Source organism: Narcine bancroftii, chromosome 11, assembly GCF_036971445.1.
Source record: "Narcine bancroftii isolate sNarBan1 chromosome 11, sNarBan1.hap1, whole genome shotgun sequence".
Lineage (NCBI taxonomy): Eukaryota > Metazoa > Chordata > Chondrichthyes > Torpediniformes > Narcinidae > Narcine > Narcine bancroftii.
Window position 1 is genome coordinate 25,344,579 of NC_091479.1, and position 21,365 is coordinate 25,365,943.

A 21,365-nucleotide genomic window follows, 5' to 3' on the forward strand; every position below is an offset into this window, starting at 1 on the left:
TCCTCCTCCCATGGCTCCCCACCCCCTCCTGCTTGTTTCTCTCCCACACCCTCCCATCTGTTCCCCCCAAACTCCACCCACTCCCATCTCCCAAACCCACCCCATCTCCTTCCATTTGTCCCCCACCCCTCCCATCTGACCTCCTTGCAGGGGTGAGCACCCAGGTAGATGACGAGTACCGATGGGCTGGTGTCGAGGATCCCAAGGTCATGATTACCACCTCCCGGGACCCAAGCGCCAAGCTGAAGCAGTTTGCCAAGGTGAGTCCTATTTTCCTTCGGTGGTGGGGTTGAGAGCAAGGTAAGGGGGTGGCGGGAGGGCTTTGGTTGGGGCATGAAGGGGAGGGCGGAGGGCAGGGTGAGGTGTTGGACTGGAGGTAGGGTCAGCTCGACGCAGAGTGGTGCAGGTGTGAGGAGGGTCTGGACACGAGTGTGTGTGTGTGTGTGGCGCATGCATGCGCATCTGCGTGTGCCTGCATTTGTTGGTCTGAGTGAGTGTGACAGATCACGTGTTGCTTGTTCTGTGTGGGTCTCTGCTGGGGTCTGCATGTGTCTCTGGAGTTCGGAAGGCCGAGGAAGGATCTGGGGTAGCTTATTTTGACCTGGAGAGCATTGCTAGGGGTGTGGTGGAGGATGGCACCACAGGGGACATTTAAAACACTTAGGCTCATGGATGCCAGGAAAATAGATGGATGTGGGTGTGAGCTGGGAAAGGGTTAGATTGTTCTCGATGTGTACATTTTTGAGGGAGTGCAGGGGAGAGTCACAAGGAAGCAGTCTGGATTGGAGAGTAGGTTTTGGGGTGATGGAGGATGTGGGGTGACCTGACAGCATTGTATTAGAGGAGCTAGTGGCTGACACGACTAACAAGAGGGGGCATAGTTTGCTTGGGGGTGGAGGGATGTAAGGGATAGGGTATGAGAGTAGTGGCTACTGGCGGCAGCGGTGACGGAGGCAGGGACTACATGGTCGTTGTTCATGAGAAAGGGATATGGATCAATTGCTGGGAAATTCTCAGCAATTGTTGGGTTTGCAATGTCCCGGAGACCTTAGACTTTGATGCTCCATGGGCACACCCATCAGAAGCATTGAGGGTTCTGGGGAGTGAGGGAAGGATGAGATTGTGTGGAGTCGATCGACGAACAGACTCTCAGATAAGGCACACGCAGATAGGAACAACAGAGGGTTGTGCTTAATGTTGTAGTGGTGTACAAGATTACAAGGTGTTTCAATCGGATGGACAGCCAGCAACTTTATCCCAGAGTGAATAGCAAATACCAGAGGTCATCTGTTCATGGTGAGGGGAGGAGAGTTGAGGGGAAGGTTTTTCTTGACACTGAGAATGGTGGGCGCCTGGGGGTGGTAGTAGTGGCTGGAGCATTCAAAAGGCTCAGGTTTGTGTTGGGAAAGGGGTTGCTTGTTGTGGCAATGGGACATGGTTTCCTCACGAAAGGAAGGATGTGGAGACTCCAGACAGGGTGCAGAGGAGATTTACAGGGGATTGTCTTACAAGGCAAAGTCCTTTGATTTGAGGAGGGGTAGCTTATCTCATTGGAATGATCGAGGTCAAGAGGCGAGTAAAGAGAGGAGTGTGGGATTCGGAGTAGCAGAGACAGCAGGTCAATTTCTTCATGATTGTTTATTCACTGATTCTCTCACTCATCCACCTCTGGGGTTGGCTTCCACTCCCCCTCCAACACTACCACCTATCCCACTCACTCCGCCACTCTGCTCCATACCCCACTCCCCTGCCTGCCCCATCCCCCCGAACCCTCCCCGCTTCCCCCTCCCCCCCCGACCCTCCTAGGAGGTGAAGCTGATCTTCCCGGGAAGCCAGCGGATGAACAGAGGGAAACACGACATTCCGGAGCTGGTGTCAGCATGCCGGGCTAGCGGGGTGACTGACCTTGTCCTCGTCCATGAGCACCGCGGAGTCCCAGGTCAGCGCTTAGATTATTCTCTTGTTCTCACTCGTGTCCTCTGTCTTGCCCCCCCCCCTCCCCCTTGCCCCCTTTTGAGGTCACTCTCCCCTTTCCCTCTACTGTACCTCTTTCCCCTTCCTCTCTCCTCTTCCCCCCCCCCCTCACTCTCCCTCTGTGACGGAATGACTTTGGAATAGCCTCCTGCTCCCTCCGCTCTGACGTCATCTTTGCCCCTTTTATCCAGATGCTCTGGTGGTCTGCCACTTGCCTTTTGGCCCGACAGCATATTTCACCCTCTCATCTGTGGTGATGAGACATGATGTCCCGGGGTTGATGACTGTGTCAGAGGCTCATCCACATCTTATCTTCCACAACCTCACCTCCCGGCTGGGACGGAGGGTAGGTACTCGAGAAGGGTGGGTGGCTGTGGCTAGCAATAGAAGTTGGGTGGAGGGGAAAAGTGGGAGCGATGGGAAAAGTGGGAGCGATGGGAAAAGCTGGAGTGAGGGGAACTGGGAGTATGAGGAAATGGGAGGTTAGAGAGAGGGGAAGTGGGAGAGAGAGAGAGACGCCAGAGAGAAGGATGGGGGAAGCAAGAGGGGGGGAGTGGGAGAGAGGAGGGAGCGGGAAGCAGGATCTGGGAAAGGGGAGACGTGGGACAGGAGGCAGAGGGGGGAGACTGGGACAGGGGAAGTGGGAGAGAAGGGAATAGTGGGAGGGAGAAGCAGGAGTGCGAGGAGGAAGTGGGGGGAGAGTGGGAAAATGAGAGGGGGTAGTGGGTGGGGTGGAAGTGGGAGAAAGTGGAAAGGTGAAGAAGGAGAGGGGGAAGCAGGAGAGGGGTGGGACAGGAGAGGGTGGAAACGGGAATGAGGGTGAAGCAGGGTGCGAGGGGGGAAGTGGGACGGGGTGGGATTAATGGGGATTTGGGAGACCGGTGGGGATTTGGGAGACCGGTGGGGATTTGGGAGACCGGTGGGGATTTGGGAGACCGGTGGGGATTTGGGAGACCGGTGGGGATTTGGGAGACCGGTGGGGATTTGGGAGACCGGTGGGGATTTGGGAGACCGGTGGGGATTTGGGAGACCGGTGGGGATTTGGGAGACCGGTGGGGATTTGGGAGACCGGTGGGGATTTGGGAGACCGGTGGGGATTTGGGAGACCGGTGGGGATTTGGGAGAGGGGATACAGGCGGGAGGGGGAAAGTGGGAGAGGGGAGGACGTCGTGAAGGGAGGGGACGTGGGTGAGGGGAGGGAGGAGTGGGAGAAGGGGAATGTAGGAGTGGGACAGGATGGAATGTTGGAGAGGTGGTGGGATGGAGGGGGGTGAAAGGGGGTAGTGGGAGAGAGGCGGTAAGTGGAATTGAGGGAGAAGTTGGAGAGAGGGTGAAGCAGGAGGGAGGAGGGGGAGAAGTGGGTGGAAGAGAGAAGTGGGGGGGTGAGTAGGAGAGGAAAGGGGTGAAGCAGGAGAGAGAAGAAGTCGAAGAAATGGGGTGAAGTGAGAGAGAAGGGGGGAAAGCAGGAGAGAGGGACATGCTGGAGAGAGCTGGAGCGAGAGAGAGGGAAAACAGGAGTACGAGAGAGGGAAGCAGGAGGTGGAAGAAGGGGGAGGGGGAGATATTGGGGGAAAGACAGGGAGAAGTGAGAAAGGGAGGTAAGGTGGTGAGAGGAATGAAGAGGCTTGGGGTGAGGGGGGGGTTACGAGGTGGGGTATGGGGTAGGAGACGAGAAGGGGAACAGGAGGGCAAGAGAGGAGATGGGAGCGAGAAGGGTTGAATGTGCTAGAGAGGGGGTAGCTGACGAGAATGGAAGGAGAGAGGGAGAGGAGGAAAGTGGCGAGAGTAGGAGAAAAGGAGGTGAGAAAAGGTAGCGAGGGAGTGAATGGGCTTGATGGGAAGAGATGGGAGTAAGGAGAAGGTGGAAAGGTAGAAACCTGTTGGGGCGTAAGGAGCAGAGGAGGAGAAGGGGAGGCGAGTGAGGGGGTAGAGAGCAGGGGGAAGGGGGTGCAAGTGAGAAGGGGATCGAGAGGGGAAAAGTGGATTGAAGAGAGGTAAGGGGACAAGGGAAGGGCAAGCGAGGGGAGAAGAGTATGGAGAGGGGAATGGGTAAGGGGCGAGGGAGGGGAAGGGGCGAGAGAGGGGAAGGGGTGAGGGAGGGGAAGGGGTGAGGGAGGGGAAGGGGCGAGGGAGGGGAAGGGGAGCATGGGGAAGAGGAATGGAAGGGGGAAAGGTATGGATTGATGGGGAAAGGTAGAGAGGGGGGAAGGGGAGTGAGGCCGAGGAGTAAAGAGTGGAAAAGGAGAGAGAGAGAGAGAGAGAGGGGAAAAGATTGAGAGAGCAGGAAAGGGAGGAGGGATGTGATATCAGTGCCAGGATCAGGACAGGACAGCGAGAGGTGCACGGGTCACCCAGCAGTGCTGGAAACCTTCTTGCCTAATTTCCCTCCACCACCCATCCCTCCCCACAGGTCACCAGCATCCTGAAGTACCTCTTCCCTGTGCCCAGGGAGGACAGTAAGAGGGTGGTCACCTTTGCCAATCAAGATGACTATATCTCCTTTAGGTGAGTGCGCGTCCATGTTGCTTGGTCCCTTGGGATCTGTCCCAGCTGCATCTGTATCTGCTATTTTACCAGGACCTCGTCAGTGAGTGTTCAGCCTCTTCACCTGGAGTCGACAATCCAAGTGTGGAAACAGTCCCAAATTCCCCATCCTGTCCTAATGTCCCCATCACACAACGCCAACCTGCCCATATCCCTTGAAACCCATCACATATATGGATCTGTCCAAACGATCTAACATACTCAGCAGGTTGTGGAGATAGAGAGTATAGGGTGGGGTGTGACAGTGGGTCACAGAGTGCGGGGTGGGGGGTGACAGAGTGCGGGGTGGAGGGTGGACACAGTGCGGGGTGACAGTGAGTGAGTCACTGAGTGGGGCGGGGTGTCACAGTGAGTCACGGGGCGCGGGGTGTCACAGTGAGTCACGGGGCGCGGGGTGTCACAGTGAGGCGCGGGGTGTCACAGTGAGGCGCGGGGTGTCACAGTGAGGCGCGGGGTGTCACAGTGAGTCACGGGGCGCGGGGTGTCAGTGAGTCACGGGGCGCGGGGTGTCAGTGAGTCAAGGGGCGCGGGGTGTCACAGTGAGTCACGGGGCGCGGGGTGTCACAGTGAGTCACGGGGCGCGGGGTGTCACAGTGAGTCACGGGGCGCGGGGTGTCACAGTGAGTCACGGGGCGCGGGGTGTCACAGTGAGTCACGGGGCGCGGGGTGTCACAGTGAGTCACGGGGCGCGGGGTGTCACAGTGAGTCACGGGGCGCGGGGTGTCACAGTGAGTCACGGGGCGCGGGGTGTCACAGTGAGTCACGGGGCGCGGGGTGTCACAGTGAGTCGCGGGGCGCGGGGTGTCACAGTGAGTCGCGGGGCGCGGGGTGTCACAGTGAGTCGCGGGGCGCGGGGTGTCACAGTGAGTCGCGGGGCGCGGGGTGTCACAGTGAGTCGCGGGGCGCGGGGTGTCACAGTGAGTCGCGGGGCGCGGGGTGTCACAGTGAGTCGCGGGGCGCGGGGTGTCACAGTGAGTCGCGGGGCGCGGGGTGTCACAGTGAGTCGCGGGGCGCGGGGTGTCACAGTGAGTCGCGGGGCGCGGGGTGTCACAGTGAGTCGCGGGGTGTCACAGTGAGTCACGGGGCGCGGGGTGTCACAGTGAGTCACGGGGCGCGGGGTGTCACAGTGAGGCGCGGGGTGTCACAGTGAGGCGCGGGGTGTCACAGTGAGTCACGGGGCGCGGGGTGTCACATTGAGTCACGGGGCGCGGGGTGTCACATTGAGTCACGGGGCGCGTGGGTGTCACAGTGAGTCAAGGGGCGCGGGGTGTCACAGTGAGTCACGGGGCGCGGGGTGTCACAGTGAGTCACGGGGCGCGGGGTGTCACATTGAGTCACGGGGCGCGGGGAGTCACAGTGAGTCACGGGGCGCGGGGTGTCACAGTGAGTCACGGGGCGCGGGGTGTCACATTGAGTCACGGGGCGCGGGGTGTCACAGTGAGTCACGGGGCGCGGGGTGTCACAGTGAGTCACGGGGCGCGGGGTGTCACAGTGAGTCACGGGGCGCGGGGTGTCACAGTGAGTCACGGGGCGCGGGGTGTCACAGTGAGTCACGGGGCGCGGGGTGTCACAGTGAGTCACGGGGCGCGGGGTGTCACAGTGAGTCACGTGGCGCGGGGTGTCACAGTGAGGCGCGGGGTGTCACAGTGAGGCGCGGGGTGTCACAGTGAGTCACGGGGCGCGGGGTGTCAGTGAGTCACGGGGCGCGGGGTGTCACAGTGAGGCGCGGGGTGTCACAGTGAGTCACGGGGCGCGGGGTGTCACAGTGAGTCACGGGGCGCGGGGTGTCACAGTGAGTCACGGGGCGCGGGGTGTCACAGTGAGTCACGGGGCGCGGGGTGTCACAGTGAGTCACGGGGTGTCACAGTGAGGCGCGGGGTGTCACAGTGAGGCGCGGGGTGTCACAGTGAGTCGCGGGGTGTCACAGTGAGTCGCGGGGCGCGGGGTGTCACAGTGAGGCGCGGGGTGTCACAGTGAGGCGCGGGGTGTCACAGTGAGTCGCGGGGTGTCACAGTGAGTCGCGGGGCGCGGGGTGTCACAGTGAGTCACGGGGCGCGGGGTGTCACAGTGAGTCACGTGGCGCGGGGTGTCACAGTGAGGCGCGGGGTGTCACAGTGAGGCGCGGGGTGTCACAGTGAGGCGCGGGGTGTCACAGTGAGTCGCGGGGTGTCACAGTGAGTCGCGGGGCGCGGGGTGTCACAGTGAGTCACGGGGCGCGGGGTGTCACAGTGAGTCGCGGGGCGCGGGGTGTCACAGTGAGTCGCGGGGCGCGGGGTGTCACAGTGAGTCGCGGGGCGCGGGGTGTTACAGTGAGTCGCGGGGCGCGGGGTGTCACAGTGAGGTGCGGGGCGCGGGGTGTCACAGTGAGTCACGGGGCGCGGGGTGTCACAGTGAGTCGCGGGGCGCGGGGTGTCACAGTGAGTCGCGGGGTGCGGGGTGTCACAGTGAGTTGCGGGGCGCGGGGTGTCACAGTGAGTCGCGGGGCGCGGGGTGTCACAGTGAGTCGCGGGGCGCGGGGTGTCACAGTGAGTCACGGCGCGAGGCGGGATGTTACAGTGAGGTGCGGGGCGGGGTGTTACAGTGAGTCACGGGGCGCGGGGCTGGGTGTTACAGTGAGTCACGGGGCGTGGGGCGGGATGTTACAGTGAGTCACGGGGCGCGGGGCGGGATGTTACAGTGAGTCACGGCGCGAGGCGGGATGTTACAGTGAGGCGCGGGGCGGGGTGTTACAGTGAGTCACGGCGCGAGGCGGGATGTTACAGTGAGGCGCGGGGCGGGGTGTTACAGTGAGTCACGGGGCGCGGGGCGGGGTGTTACAGTGAGTCACCGCGCGGGGCGGGATGTTGCTGTGAGTCACGGCGAGGGGCGGGATGTTACAGTGAGTCACGGCGCGAGGCGGGATGTTACATTGAGGCGCGGGGCGGGGTGTTACAGTGAGTCACGGCGCGAGGCGGGATGTTACAGTGAGTCACGGGGCGCGGGGCGGGATGTTACAGTGAGTCACGGCGCGAGGCGGGATGTTACAGTGAGGCGCGGGGCGGGATGTTACAGTGAGTCACGGGGCGCGGGGCGGGGTGTTACAGTGAGTCACGGGGCGCGGGGCGGGATGTTACAGTGAGTCACCGCGCGGGGCGGGATGTTGCTGTGAGTCACGGCGAGGGGCGGGATGTTACAGTGAGTCACGGCGCGGGAAGCGGTGTTACAGTGAGTCACAGGGCGCGGGGAGCGGTGTTACAGTGAGTCACGGCGCGAGGCGGGATGTTACAGTGAGGCGCGAGGCGGGATGTTACAGTGAGGCGCGGGGCGCGGGGCGGGGTCTTACATTGAGTCACGGGGCGCGGGGCGGGATGTTACAGTGAGTCACGGGGCACGGGGCGGGATGTTACAGTGAGTCACTGGCCGGGGCGGGCTGTTAGAGTGAGTCACGGCGAGGGGTGTCACAGTGAGTCACGGGGCGCGGGGTGTCACAGTGAGGCGCGGGGTGTCACAGTGAGGCGCGGGGTGTCACAGTGAGGCGCGGGGTGTCACAGTGAGGCGCGGGGTGTCACAGTGAGTCACGGGGCGCGGGGTGTCAGTGAGTCACGGGGCGCGGGGTGTCAGTGAGTCAAGGGGCGCGGGGTGTCACAGTGAGTCACGGGGCGCGGGGTGTCACAGTGAGTCACGGGGCGCGGGGTGTCACAGTGAGTCACGGGGCGCGGGGTGTCACAGTGAGTCACGGGGCGCGGGGTGTCACAGTGAGTCACGGGGCGCGGGGTGTCACAGTGAGTCACGGGGCGCGGGGTGTCACAGTGAGTCACGGGGCGCGGGGTGTCACAGTGAGTCACGGGGCGCGGGGTGTCACAGTGAGTCGCGGGGCGCGGGGTGTCACAGTGAGTCGCGGGGCGCGGGGTGTCACAGTGAGTCGCGGGGCGCGGGGTGTCACAGTGAGTCGCGGGGCGCGGGGTGTCACAGTGAGTCGCGGGGCGCGGGGTGTCACAGTGAGTCGCGGGGCGCGGGGTGTCACAGTGAGTCGCGGGGCGCGGGGTGTCACAGTGAGTCGCGGGGCGCGGGGTGTCACAGTGAGTCGCGGGGCGCGGGGTGTCACAGTGAGTCGCGGGGCGCGGGGTGTCACAGTGAGTCGCGGGGCGCGGGGTGTCACAGTGAGTCGCGGGGCGCGGGGTGTCACAGTGAGTCGCGGGGCGCGGGGTGTCACAGTGAGGCGCGGGGTGTCACAGTGAGGCGCGGGGTGTCACAGTGAGGCGCGGGGTGTCACAGTGAGGCGCGGGGTGTCACAGTGAGTCACGGGGCGCGGGGTGTCACATTGAGTCACGGGGCGCGGGGTGTCACATTGAGTCACGGGGCGCGGGGTGTCACAGTGAGTCAAGGGGCGCGGGGTGTCACAGTGAGTCACGGGGCGCGGGGTGTCACAGTGAGTCACGGGGCGCGGGGTGTCACATTGAGTCACGGGGCGCGGGGTGTCACAGTGAGTCACGGGGCGCGGGGTGTCACAGTGAGTCACGGGGCGCGGGGTGTCACATTGAGTCACGGGGCGCGGGGTGTCACAGTGAGTCACGGGGCGCGGGGTGTCACAGTGAGTCACGGGGCGCGGGGTGTCACAGTGAGTCACGGGGCGCGGGGTGTCACAGTGAGTCACGGGGCGCGGGGTGTCACAGTGAGTCACGGGGCGCGGGGTGTCACAGTGAGTCACGGGGCGCGGGGTGTCACAGTGAGTCACGTGGCGCGGGGTGTCACAGTGAGGCGCGGGGTGTCACAGTGAGGCGCGGGGTGTCACAGTGAGGCGCGGGGTGTCACAGTGAGTCACGGGGCGCGGGGTGTCAGTGAGTCACGGGGCGCGGGGTGTCACAGTGAGGCGCGGGGTGTCACAGTGAGTCACGGGGCGCGGGGTGTCACAGTGAGTCACGGGGCGCGGGGTGTCACAGTGAGTCACGGGGCGCGGGGTGTCACAGTGAGTCACGGGGCGCGGGGTGTCACAGTGAGTCACGGGGCGCGGGGTGTCACAGTGAGTCGCGGGGTGTCACAGTGAGGCGCGGGGTGTCACAGTGAGGCGCGGGGTGTCACAGTGAGGCGCGGGGTGTCACAGTGAGTCGCGGGGTGTCACAGTGAGTCGCGGGGTGTCACAGTGAGTCGCGGGGCGCGGGGTGTCACAGTGAGGCGCGGGGTGTCACAGTGAGGCGCGAGGTGTCACAGTGAGTCGCGGGGTGTCACAGTGAGTCGCGGGGCGCGGGGTGTCACAGTGAGTCACGGGGCGCGGGGTGTCACAGTGAGTCACGTGGCGCGGGGTGTCACAGTGAGGCGCGGGGTGTCACAGTGAGGCGCGGGGTGTCACAGTGAGGCGCGGGGTGTCACAGTGAGTCGCGGGGTGTCACAGTGAGTCGCGGGGCGCGGGGTGTCACAGTGAGTCACGGGGCGCGGGGTGTCACAGTGAGTCGCGGGGCGCGGGGTGTCACAGTGAGTCGCGGGGCGCGGGGTGTCACAGTGAGTCGCGGGGCGCGGGGTGTCACAGTGAGTCGCGGGGCGCGGGGTGTCACAGTGAGGTGCGGGGCGCGGGGTGTCACAGTGAGTCACGGGGCGCGGGGTGTCACAGTGAGTCGCGGGGCGCGGGGTGTCACAGTGAGTCGCGGGGTGTCACAGTGAGTCGCGGGGCGCGGGGTGTCACAGTGAGTCGCGGGGCGCGGGGTGTCACAGTGAGTCGCGGGGCGCGGGGTGTCACAGTGAGTCACGGCGCGAGGCGGGATGTTACAGTGAGGTGCGGGGCGGGGTGTTACAGTGAGTCACGGGGCGCGGGGCTGGGTGTTACAGTGAGTCACGGGGCGCGGGGCGGGATGTTACAGTGAGTCACGGGGCGCGGGGCGGGATGTTACAGTGAGTCACGGCGCGAGGCGGGATGTTACAGTGAGGCGCGGGGCGGGGTGTTACAGTGAGTCACGGCGCGAGGCGGGATGTTACAGTGAGGCGCGGGGCGGGGTGTTACAGTGAGTCACGGGGCGCGGGGCGGGGTGTTACAGTGAGTCACCGCGCGGGGCGGGATGTTGCTGTGAGTCACGGCGAGGGGCGGGATGTTACAGTGAGTCACGGCGCGAGGCGGGATGTTACATTGAGGCGCGGGGCGGGGTGTTACAGTGAGTCACGGCGCGAGGCGGGATGTTACAGTGAGGCGCGGGGCGGGATGTTACAGTGAGTCACGGCGCGAGGCGGGATGTTACAGTGAGGCGCGGGGCGGGATGTTACAGTGAGTCACGGGGCGCGGGGCGGGGTGTTACAGTGAGTCACGGGGCGCGGGGCGGGATGTTACAGTGAGTCACCGCGCGGGGCGGGATGTTGCTGTGAGTCACGGCGAGGGGCGGGATGTTACAGTGAGTCACGGCGCGGGAAGCGGTGTTACAGTGAGTCACAGGGCGCGGGGAGCGGTGTTACAGTGAGTCACGGCGCGAGGCGGGATGTTACAGTGAGGCGCGAGGCGGGATGTTACAGTGAGGCGCGGGGCGGGGTGTTACAGTGAGTCACGGGGCGCGGGGCGGGGTCTTACATTGAGTCACGGGGCGCGGGGCGGGATGTTACAGTGAGTCACGGGGCACGGGGCGGGATGTTACAGTGAGTCACTGGCCGGGGCAGGGTGTTACAGTGAGTCACAGGGAGCGGGGCGGGCTGTTAGAGTGAGTCGCGGGGCGGGATGTTACTGTGAGTCACGGCGCGGGGCGGGATGTTACAGTGAGTCACGGCGCGGGGAGCGGTGTTACAGTGAGTCACAGTGCAGGGTTGTGGAGAAATTCATTCTGTTGTATCTTCACCAATTTATGTACCGTTGTAACATCTGACAACCTTGTAAACTTTCCACATCTCCATCCTTCCTATCAACCTAAAACACACAACTCACCTCTTCACATCTTTGCATGAAATAATTTTACATTGAGAAGGGGTCCAGGGCTAAATACCCACCTCTGGGCATAATGAATTGCTCCTTGTTTCTCATTGCGTCTGGTATTACTGCATCACTCTTGTCTCTTCTATTGTACAGGCACCACGTCTACAAGAAGATAGATTACAAGAACATCGAGCTGACAGAGGTGGGCCCCAGATTCGAAATGAAACGTAAGTGTGTCATCTGTCTGAACCCGTCCCATATGTGGATCCATCCAAATGTCCAACCCACACTGGACCCCCTACCTTCTTCCCTATTAACCTGTCTTGTCTCTGGATCAGTCCAAATATCCCCATCCACACAGGACCCACCTGCCCCACATCCCTCTAAACCTGTCGCATCTGTGGATCAGTCCAAATGACCCATGTTCTCTGGCCCCAGCTGCCCACATCCCTCTAAATCCAACCCATCTGTGGATTGGTCCGAATGTCCCCACCCACAACGGTCCCTCCTGCACCCACATCCTTCTTTACATGTCTGGTATTTGTTGCCACATGCGGTGGTAGGAACCAGGTCATTGGGTGTATTTTAACCAGCGCTTGATAGGTTTTTGATTAGTCAGGATATCAAAGGTTACGGGGAGAAGGTCGGGCAGTGGGGCTGAGTGGGGAAATGGATCAGCTCGTGATGAAATGGTGGGGCAGACTTGATGCTCCTGTGTCTTATGGTCTGATAGAAAAAGAGAAAAGGGTGAGGTGATGTCTGTAGGTTCATTGTCCGTTCAAATATCTGATGGCGGAGGGGAAGTTCTTACAATGGTGAGTGTGTGTCTTCAGGTCCTGCACCCCCTTCCTGATGGTATTTTTGAGAAATGGGCATAGTGAGGGTTCTTGACGATAAATGCTACTTTCTTGAGGCACTATCCTCATGTCCTGAGTGAAGACAAATGTCCATGATGGCACCGGCCGAGCTGACAACCCTCTAGCCTTTTTCCTGTCCTGGGTGTTGGCTTCTCCGTACCAGACAGTGACGCAACCAGTCAAATGCTCTCCATGGTACACCTGCAGAAATTTGCGGACATACCAAATCTCCTCAATCGCCTCACAAAGTATAGCCACTGGCGTGTCTTCTTCGAAGGAACTGGAGGCCTCAGGACAGATCCCCAGAGATATTAGGACCCCGGAATTTGAAGGTCTTTACCCTCTCCGTTGCTGACCCCTTGATGATGATTACTTTGTGCTCTCCTGGTTTCCTCTCGCTGAAGTCCACAATCAATTCCTTAGTGTTGCTAACGTTGACAGCGAGGTTGTGGTTATGACACCACAAGCTGATCTATCTCCCTTCTTTATGCTTTCTCATTGCCGTCTGTGATTCTGTCAGTAGTCATGGTGTCATTGGAAAATTTGTAGGATATCTGTACACAGTGATGGGAGGAAAGATTAGGGGAGTCATCTGGCCAATTTTACGCAGAGTGCCGGGAGTGCATTACTGGAGTGGTGGTGATACTGTAGGGGCATTTAAAAGACTCAGACAGGCACGATTCAAGAAAAATAGAGGTAATTAGGTTGAGAGGTCAGGAAGGTGTAGATTGGTCGGCAGAACATCATGGACCAAGGGGCCTGCACGGTGCTGCAATGTTCTTTGTACTTTCCCCCCCCCCCCACCACTATCCTGCAGTGTTCCGGATCAAACTGGGGACCTTGGAGAATGAGAAGAGCTCGGAGACTGAATGGTGCTGGCACTCGTTCACCAACACTGCCAAGAAGAAGCGATACCTCAGCATCGAGTAACATGGAGAGGGGGAAATGCAGCGCACAGTGTCGAGTGCAGGCACAACTACACTGGAGAAACAGCAGGCAATAAGTTACGTTCATTATCATCTGATGGTACAAGTGCAATCCAAGGAAACAGTGTTCTCCGGTCCTCGGTGCAAAACATGCAAACACACAACCAGACAGAACACACATACAGACCAAACAATGCAGATGCAGGACAAATATTCACAAATACAAATAAATGAATATTGTTTAGTAAATACTTAAGTCTTGCATGGTCAATGTGAGCAGTTCCTTTGGTCGTTCATCATTTTCACTCTCCTTGGGAAGAAGCTTTCCTCTGCCTGGTCGCACTGGCTCTGATTTTCCTGATTCTCCGTATCTCTTTCCCAATGGGAGCAGCTGGGTAAAAGTAAAGGTTCGTTATTGTCATGTAATACTACATTTAGAATATAACATACATGAAATTCTTTAACTTTTGTCGACCATAAGGCAGAGAGTCACCACTTTGTCCAGCGCCCCTCACAGGAACCTACAGCACCTGGTGTTCCTAGGCAGTCTCCCCTCCAGGTACTGAGCAGGCCTGAGCCTGATTAGCTTCCGAGATCAGACAATCTCAGTCCTCACAATTTTGCACGCCTTCCTCAGACAACGATCCCAACAGATCACATTGATGGGGGGGAGGGCAACTCCAGTGAACCTCTGTCACCCTTATGGCCCTGGTTTTTGTGAGTTCTCAGTATGCTTAATTGCTTCTTGTTTCTAACCTTTGGAATCTGTTGCCATTTTTCAACATGACGACTAGCGTTGTACCAATGAAAGTCAAAGAGGCTGAAAAGCAACAATAAAACCATAAACATATTGGCCAAACCTTAGAATTGACAAAATCAACAGTTTGGAACAGGTGTATTGTTGAGCTCAGTAACTGCAAAGGGACTAGTATTCCAAGGAAGACTCCTGCTGCTGATCACACAAGAAATCTCATCATATTGCCATCACTCTGATACAGGCTGATCTTGGTCTCATCTGTTCACAAGGCCTTTTTCCAGAATTCTGCAGGTACTTTTTAAATACTTCTTGGCAAACCGTAATCTGCCCATCCTTTCTGGGGTGAACTTGTGGATCTTGCACTGGAGCATTTATTTAGCAACTTGCAGGAGATAATTAGGAGAGGGCATTTGTTGAAAAGAGATTGGCTGGAAATTGCTAACATTTTAATGGCAAGCTAACAAAACTTTATTCACAGCATGTGAGGAAGATGTTGTTTAAGGAAGCTGATTATGGGAAAGATGGTTGATTTTGTGTGGGTCAAATATCACTTGATGCATCAGAAATTAAGGCAAAAAGCGACAAGATGGAGATGACAGGCAGGTGAACGGAATCCCAAGGCATTCATAGTAAAATGTTACAATGCAGGGGAAACCCAGCAGGTCTTGAATTTCCCATGCGAGGTAAAGATCGATTACCAACATTTCTGGCCTGAGCCCTTCAAGGAATAAGCAAAGAACTGGAAGGTGTCGGAATATAAAGACTGGCAGGGGGAAGAATCAACGCCAACAAAAGATGATACGAGGAGAGATGAGAATTGATGTTGGCTCCGAAGAAAGTGATAGGGAAGAGAAAGAGAACTGAGGGAAAAGAGGTGGGGAGGGGGAATGGAAACTGGGTCAGTAAATGGCATCTGGTTGGAGGGTGCCCAGAGGAAAGATGAGGTGTTTCTCCCATTTGCAGGTGGTATTAGCCTGGCTGATATGGACAAGGAAATGGAATGGGGAATTGAAATGAGTGGCTACTTGGATGTTATCGTGGCAGACAGAGCTGAGGTACTCAACCAAGGGATCTCCCAGTCTACCCAATCTCTCCGATGTAGAGGCCACAATGGCAGCACCGGATGCAGTAGATGACCCCTGCAGATTCACCAGTGAAATGTTGTTTCACTTGGAAGGACTTTGAGGGCCCGAATGGTGGTGAGGGAGGAGGTGTGGGCCCAAGTGGAGCATCTCCTGTAGTTACAGGAGTAGGTCCCAAGGGGATGATTAGTGGGGAGGGAGGAGTGGACAAGGGAGTTGGAAGGCGAAGAGTGAAGTAGAAGGGAATACGTGACTAGTGGTGGGATCATGTTGCAGGTGTTGGAAATGGTGGAGGAGGACATGTTGGACACAGAGGCTGGTGAAGAGGAAGAATCCTGTCCTTGTGGCCTGTGGGTGGAGGGGTTCGGGCCAGAAGGGCGGTAAAGGAGGTTATGCAGGTGAGTGCTGAGTTGGTGGTGGTGGTGGGAGAGAGAGCCAAGTTTGATGGAGGACACTAACAACGGAGTTGTTTTCAGCTACTGGCGTGACCACAGAATAAATTACTTGTGAGATTATGCTAAATAGGACAAGGAGGGACGGGGAAGATTTGGCTAATGAAAAGGATAACACATTCCTTTAATGTCTATGTTCGTGTTGCATATTTGAATGTTTTTTTTATGGTTTTAATTTGAATAGTCAAGGTAAAAATAAAACTAATGTATTTGAGATATTGTTTTCCTCCCAAGGTGTTTAGATGGTGTATGTATAAAAGGAGCAGTTGTGCAAATGAGTGTTGTTGCCGAATACCGTTTCAGAATTAGTTGGTGAAGTCCGCAGGGATTTGATTTAATTGTTAGATTTTAAATATTTCCGGCACTAACCTGATGTGTTGATTGTGGCTGACTTACTGTGCCAGAATGATTGCATTTTCAGGTGGCCAGAATACCCCAACGTAAAGCCGCCTAAAATACCCGAATGCGGCTATTGGGAGGCCACCTGAAAGCGGAGAACTTGGACTTACTCAACCCTCCTCTGGTAGGTGCGTTCTCCACTTCCAAGCGCTCCCCCTGGGCACCTGAAAGCAGGCGGGACTACGGCCACAGCTGACAGGAGCCGGCATTTGCTCCATGGCGCCTCTCCCCGCTGCGGACCTTTCAGGTGCCAGAACAGTGGGTTCAGCGCTGCCACCTGAATGTCGCTTCGCACACTACCCGCAGCCAGCTCCAGAACTGCATTCTACTAGCTATTCCACCTGAAAATGGCTTCTAGAGACGAGATACGTTAGCTACCCAATTCTGACATCACTTGGTATACACGGGAGGTTCCTGACAGCGTGTCGACTAGAATAGAGACCGTGTTGGACCGACACCAAGCCAGAGTTGAAAGTGGTCGAGCTGGCTGGTAGAGGGAAGCAGATGAGGTGCATTTATGCAATCGTCCATTACTGCACTGCTGCAGAACAGAAGTAAAGCGTATCCTGCTGTTCCAATCGCCTGATGTTTTTACATTTTAACTACAGCACGATAGCATGCTGCCCGAAGTCATCAGGTCAGCAATAAACCTTGTGTGTTTTTGGAGGGTGGGAGGAAACCGGAGATTGCATGAGATTGCACGCATATTTTGGTAGGTATGTGTAGGTCGGCACAACATTGTCCGCCGAAGGGCCTGGTCCCAACCTCGGAGACAGCACCAGATTCCATCCTGCCTTGCTAGCGCTGTCATTGTGTTGGCCAACTGTACTTGTGGGGTCACTACTGGAAAGTAAGTTACGTACTTGAGCATGTGTGTTGGTGCGGGGATAGGGAAGGGTGGGTGTGAGGGCATGTGAGTGGGTATGTGTGTTGGTGTGGGGGTGGGTATGAGTGGGTGGGTATGAGTGGGTGGGTATGTGTGTTGATGTGGGGATGGATGAGAGTGTGTGGGTGGGGATGGGTGAGTATGAGAGGGTGGGTTGGTGTGGGGGTGGGTGGGTATGAGTGTAGGTGAGTGGGGTGGGTGGATATGTGTGGGTATGGGGATGGGTTGATGTGAGGATGGGTGGGTATGAGTGTGGTTGGGTGTATGGGGATGGGTGTGTGTATGTATGTGTGTTGGTGGGGGTGAGTGGGTATGTGTGTTGATGTGGGGATGGGTGAGTATAAGGGCAGGATTGTATGTTGAGGTGGGTGGGTATGTGTTTTGGTGTGGGGGTGGATGGGTGTGGAGGTGGGTATGTGTGGATGGGTATGTGTTGGTGTGGGGGTGGGTCGGTATGTGAGTTGGTGTGGAGATGTGTGGGGATTGTTACAAAATCAAACCAACACAGGGGTAAAGATGAACAATTACTGTATTAATAAAAATTCACCTTCAAACTTTAATTCAAAATCCCCCCTTTTATAACAATGCCCACTGGTTACTATGCAAATCTCGATAACAGTGTAAAACTAATAAATTCCCCGCATAAATATAACATGTAATTAAAGTCTAAGTTATATTTCCAACCAACCCACAGAAAAACTTAGACACAAAACTTCGATCTCAACTGAAGCAAAGATCATAAACAAAATTCAGTTTGTTTGGTAAACTGAAGCCAAAAGATCGTAGAGAGAGAGAGAGAAAACATGAACAAAATTTGAAGTTGTCTTGTGTTGCTGCAGAGTGAGGCACAATGACCTGGTCTGGATCCTTCTGGCTGCCTTCGGAATGTTCATCCCTTTTAAAATGCCCAACATTCTAAACGGTTCTCCTGACCATTACTCCTGCTCTGGGCCTCCTTCCACTCCACAGCACCACCCAGTGGTGGTTTATCGTTCAACTCCAGAAATTTTTAGATCATCTGCATATGCTCAGTCCATCTCGCACTCTCTCAGCACTCCATCTTCTCCTTGGCTCTCTAAGGCAAACTCACTTTTTAACATAAAACCACACAACACAGAACTCTGTAACAGTATGTCTTGGTGTGGATATGGGTGGGCATGATGTGGTTGGTTATGTGTTCGTCTGGGGGTGGGTGGTTGGGTATATGAGTTGGTGTGGGGGAGGGTGGGTATGTGTGTTGATGTGGGGATGGTGAGTATGTGTGAGGGTGGGATTGTGTTGGGGTGGGTGGGTATGTGTTTTGGTGTGGGGTTGGATGGGTGTTGCCCATTCAGAGCCAGCTCTTCAGCGCTTGACGTCCTGTTTTGTGGAAACTGCCAAAATGGCTTGGAAGTCAGCCTGAAGAAAACTGAGGTCCTCCATCAGCCAGCTCCCCACCATGACTACCAGCCCCCCCCCTCCCCACATCTCCATCGGGCACACAAAACTCAAAACGGTCAACCAGTTTACCTATCTCGGCTGCACCATTTCATCAGATGCAAGGATCGACAATGAGATAGACAACAGACTCGCCAAGGCAAATAGCGCCTTTGGAAGACTACACAAAAGAGTCTGGAAAAACAACCAACTGAAAAACCTCACAAAGATTAGCGTATACAGAGCCATTGTCATGCCCACATTCCTGTTTGGCTCCGAATCTTGGGTCCTCTACCGGCATCACCTACGGCTCCTAGAACGCTTCCACCAGCGTTGTCTCCGCTCCATCCTCAACATTCATTGGAGCGACTTCATCCCTAACATCAAAGTACTCGAGATGGCAGAGGCCGACAGCATCGAATCTACGCTGCTGAAGATCCAACTGCGCTGGGTAGGTCATGTCTCCAGAATGGAGGACCATCGCCTTCCCAAGATCGTGTTATATGTGACTGCCATTCTTTTACTGTTTCCATATATTCTTTAAAAAAAATATATCCATGTACTTGCCCTTCCCTTCATCTTCCATTTCTCTGTGTTCTTCCTCTTCTTCTGAGTCCATTCCGGGATCTGTGTCCTTTACCTCTGTCTCTTCTGGTTTTCTTGTTGGGTTGTTTGTTTTATTTTGTTGGGTATTTTTGGTCTTCTTATTTTATTAGAAGTGTCTTGCTGCTGGTCTTCTTCCTCTGGGTTGGTCATCTGTTGTTTCTTTGATTTCTTTTTACTCTCTTCTTTCTTGCTCTCGTTATTTTCTGTGTTTTCCTTTTGCTGCTTTGTTGTGGCTGTCAATTTCAGCTGTGGAGATCGACTCCTCAGCTGGTCCCCCCTCCCGTCAGTATTATTTTTGTCTTGCGCGGTTGCGCACTTTTGTTTGGATCCGTGAGCCATTTTTGTAGTCCCGAGTTCGGGGCTTCAACTGACCTTAGGGAGCGGGCTTCTCTCTCTGCGGTGGGCCTCCTCGGACAGGTAAGGCCTTCACCTTCTTCTTCCGACGTCCTTTCTTCTTCTTCCCGTTGCTTTTGGCTTTTCTTTTTTCGCTGCCATTTTCTCCACACCTTTATTTTGACTTTATTTTGGTTTTTGTGTTTGTGCCTTCATTTTTTCACTGTCTTTATTTTACTTTTCTGGAGAGGGCTGGAGTTCCCCGACTGGCCACTACTCCATCACGTGACTCTTCCCGGTGGGTATCTGTTGATATGCGGATGGTTGGGTATGAGTGTGGATGTGGAGGTTGGGTGGGTATGTGTGTGGGGATGGTGGGTATATGTGTGGGTGGGTATGTGTTGGTGTGTGTAGGTGGCTATGTCTGTTGGTTTGAAGGTGGGTGGGTATGAGGGTTGGAGTGAGGGTGCGTGGGTATGTGTTGATGTGGGGATGAGTGGGTATGTGTTGTGGGTGTTGGTGGGTATGTGTTGGTGTGGGGGTTGGTGGGTATGTCGGTTTATAAGGGAATGGGTGGGTATCCATGTGGTGGGTATGTGTTGGTGTTGGGGTGGGTGCATATGTGTGTGTAGATATGTGTGTTGGTGTTGAGGGTGGGTGGGTATGAATGTTGGTGTTGGGGTGGTTGGGTATGTGGGGATATGTGGGTATGTGTGTGGGTGTGGGTGGGTATGTGTGTTGATGTGGGGATGGGTGGGTGGGTATGTCTGGATATGGGAGTGGATGGGTATGTGTGTTGATGTGGGGGTGGATGGGTATGAGTTGATGTGATGGTCGGTTGGTATGAGTGTGTGTGGGGGTAGATGGGTATGTGTGTTGGTGTGAGCATGGGTGGGTATGTGTGTTGGTGTGGGATTGGGTGGTTATTGGTGTGGGTGGGTATGTGTGTTGGTGTGGGAATGGGTGGGTATGTGTGTTGGTGTGGGATTGGTTGGTTATCGGTGTGGGTGGGTATGTGTGTTGGTGTGGGAATGGGTGGGTATGTGTGTTGGTGTGGGATTAGGTGGTTATCGGTGTGGGTGGGTATGTGTGTTGGTCTGGGAATGGGTGGGTATGTGTATTGGTGTGGGATTGGGTGGTTATCGGTGTGGGTGGGTATGTGTGTTGGGGTGGGAATGGGTGGGTATATGAGTTGGCGGGTATAAAGAAGATAGGATAGGAGCAGGAGTAGGTGTGGGGATGGGTGGGTATGTGTGAAGGAGTATGTTGATGTGAGTGGGTGGGTATGTTTGTGGGTGGGTTTGTGTGTTGGTGTAGGGGTGGGTGAGTATGTGTGTTGATGTGGGTATGGGTGGGTATGTGTGTTGGTGTGGGAATGGGTGGCTATGTATATTGATGTGGGATTGGGTGGTTTTCGGTATGGGTGGCTATGTGTGTTGGTGTGGGAATGGGTGGGTATATGTATTGGTGTGGGAATGGGTGGTTATCGGTGTGGGTGGGTATGTGTGTTGGTGTGGGAATGGGTGGGTATGTGTGTTGGTGTGGGAATGGGTGGGTATGTGTGTTGGTGTGGGAATGGGTGGGTATGTGTGTTGGTGCGGGATTAGGTGGTTATCGGTGTGGAAGGGTATGTGTGTTGTTGGGAATGGGTGGGTATGTGTGTTGGTGTGGGAATGGGTGGGTTTGTGTGGGAATGGGTGGGTATGTGTGTTGGTGTGGGAATGGGTGGGTATGTGTGTTGGTGTGGGATTGGGTGGTTATCGGTGTGGGTGGGTATGTGTGTTGGGGTGGGAATGGGTGGGTATATGAGTTGGCGGGTATATAGAAGATAGGATAGGAGCAGGAGTAGGTGTGGGGGTGGGTGGGTATGTGTGAAGGAGTGTGTTGATGTGTGAGTGGGTGGGTATGTTTGTGGGTGGGTTTGTGTGTTGGTGTGAGGGTATGTGTGTTGATGTGCGGATGGGTGGGAATATGTGTGGGTTGGGTGGGTATGTGGGTTGGTGTTGGGGTTGGTTGGGTATTTGTGTTAATGTGGGGATTGGTGGGTACGTGTGGGTAAGTATGTGTTGATGTGGGGGTCGGTTGGTGTGAGTTTGGGTGGGTATGTGTGCTGGTGTGGGGATGGGTGGTTATATGCTGATGTGTGGGTTGGGTTGTATGAGTGTGGGTGGGTATGTGTATTCGTGTGGTGTTGGGTGTATGTGTGTTGATGTGAGGATGGTTGGTTATGAGTGTAGGTGTTGAGGTGGGTGAGTATGTGTGTTGATGTGG

At 56.4% G+C, this 21,365-nt stretch overlaps 1 protein-coding gene and 1 long non-coding RNA gene across 2 annotated transcripts in view; one reads left to right on the plus strand and one right to left on the minus strand.

Moving 5' to 3' along the window:
- The first annotated feature begins 154 nt into the window (after positions 1 to 154).
- Positions 155 to 13,414, plus strand: imp4 (IMP U3 small nucleolar ribonucleoprotein 4). Its single transcript, XM_069902976.1, has 6 exons — positions 155 to 260; positions 1,807 to 1,939; positions 2,166 to 2,320; positions 4,385 to 4,479; positions 11,534 to 11,607; positions 13,055 to 13,414. The coding sequence occupies exons 1-6, from the start codon at positions 210 to 212 to the stop codon at positions 13,165 to 13,167; spliced, it is 621 nt and encodes a 206-aa protein (XP_069759077.1). The 5' UTR covers positions 155 to 209; the 3' UTR covers positions 13,168 to 13,414.
- LOC138745692 (uncharacterized) overlaps positions 13,063 to 21,365 on the minus strand; it is a 157,377-nt gene continuing 149,074 nt past the window's right edge. The window contains exon 5 of the long non-coding RNA XR_011346413.1: positions 13,063 to 13,554. This is a non-coding gene — a long non-coding RNA (uncharacterized lncRNA). The remainder of the gene's footprint in view (positions 13,555 to 21,365) is intronic.

Bases quoted from the DNA above. Each gene is read 5' to 3' on its own strand.
- imp4 (XM_069902976.1), top strand. From the start codon at position 210: ATGATTACCACCTCCCGGGACCCAAGCGCCAAGCTGAAGCAGTTTGCC. The intron at 4,480-11,533 runs GTGAGTGCGCGT...TCTATTGTACAG, and splicing joins GATGACTATATCTCCTTTAG to GCACCACGTCTACAAGAAGA. The intron at 11,608-13,054 runs GTAAGTGTGTCA...ACTATCCTGCAG, and splicing joins CCCCAGATTCGAAATGAAAC to TGTTCCGGATCAAACTGGGG.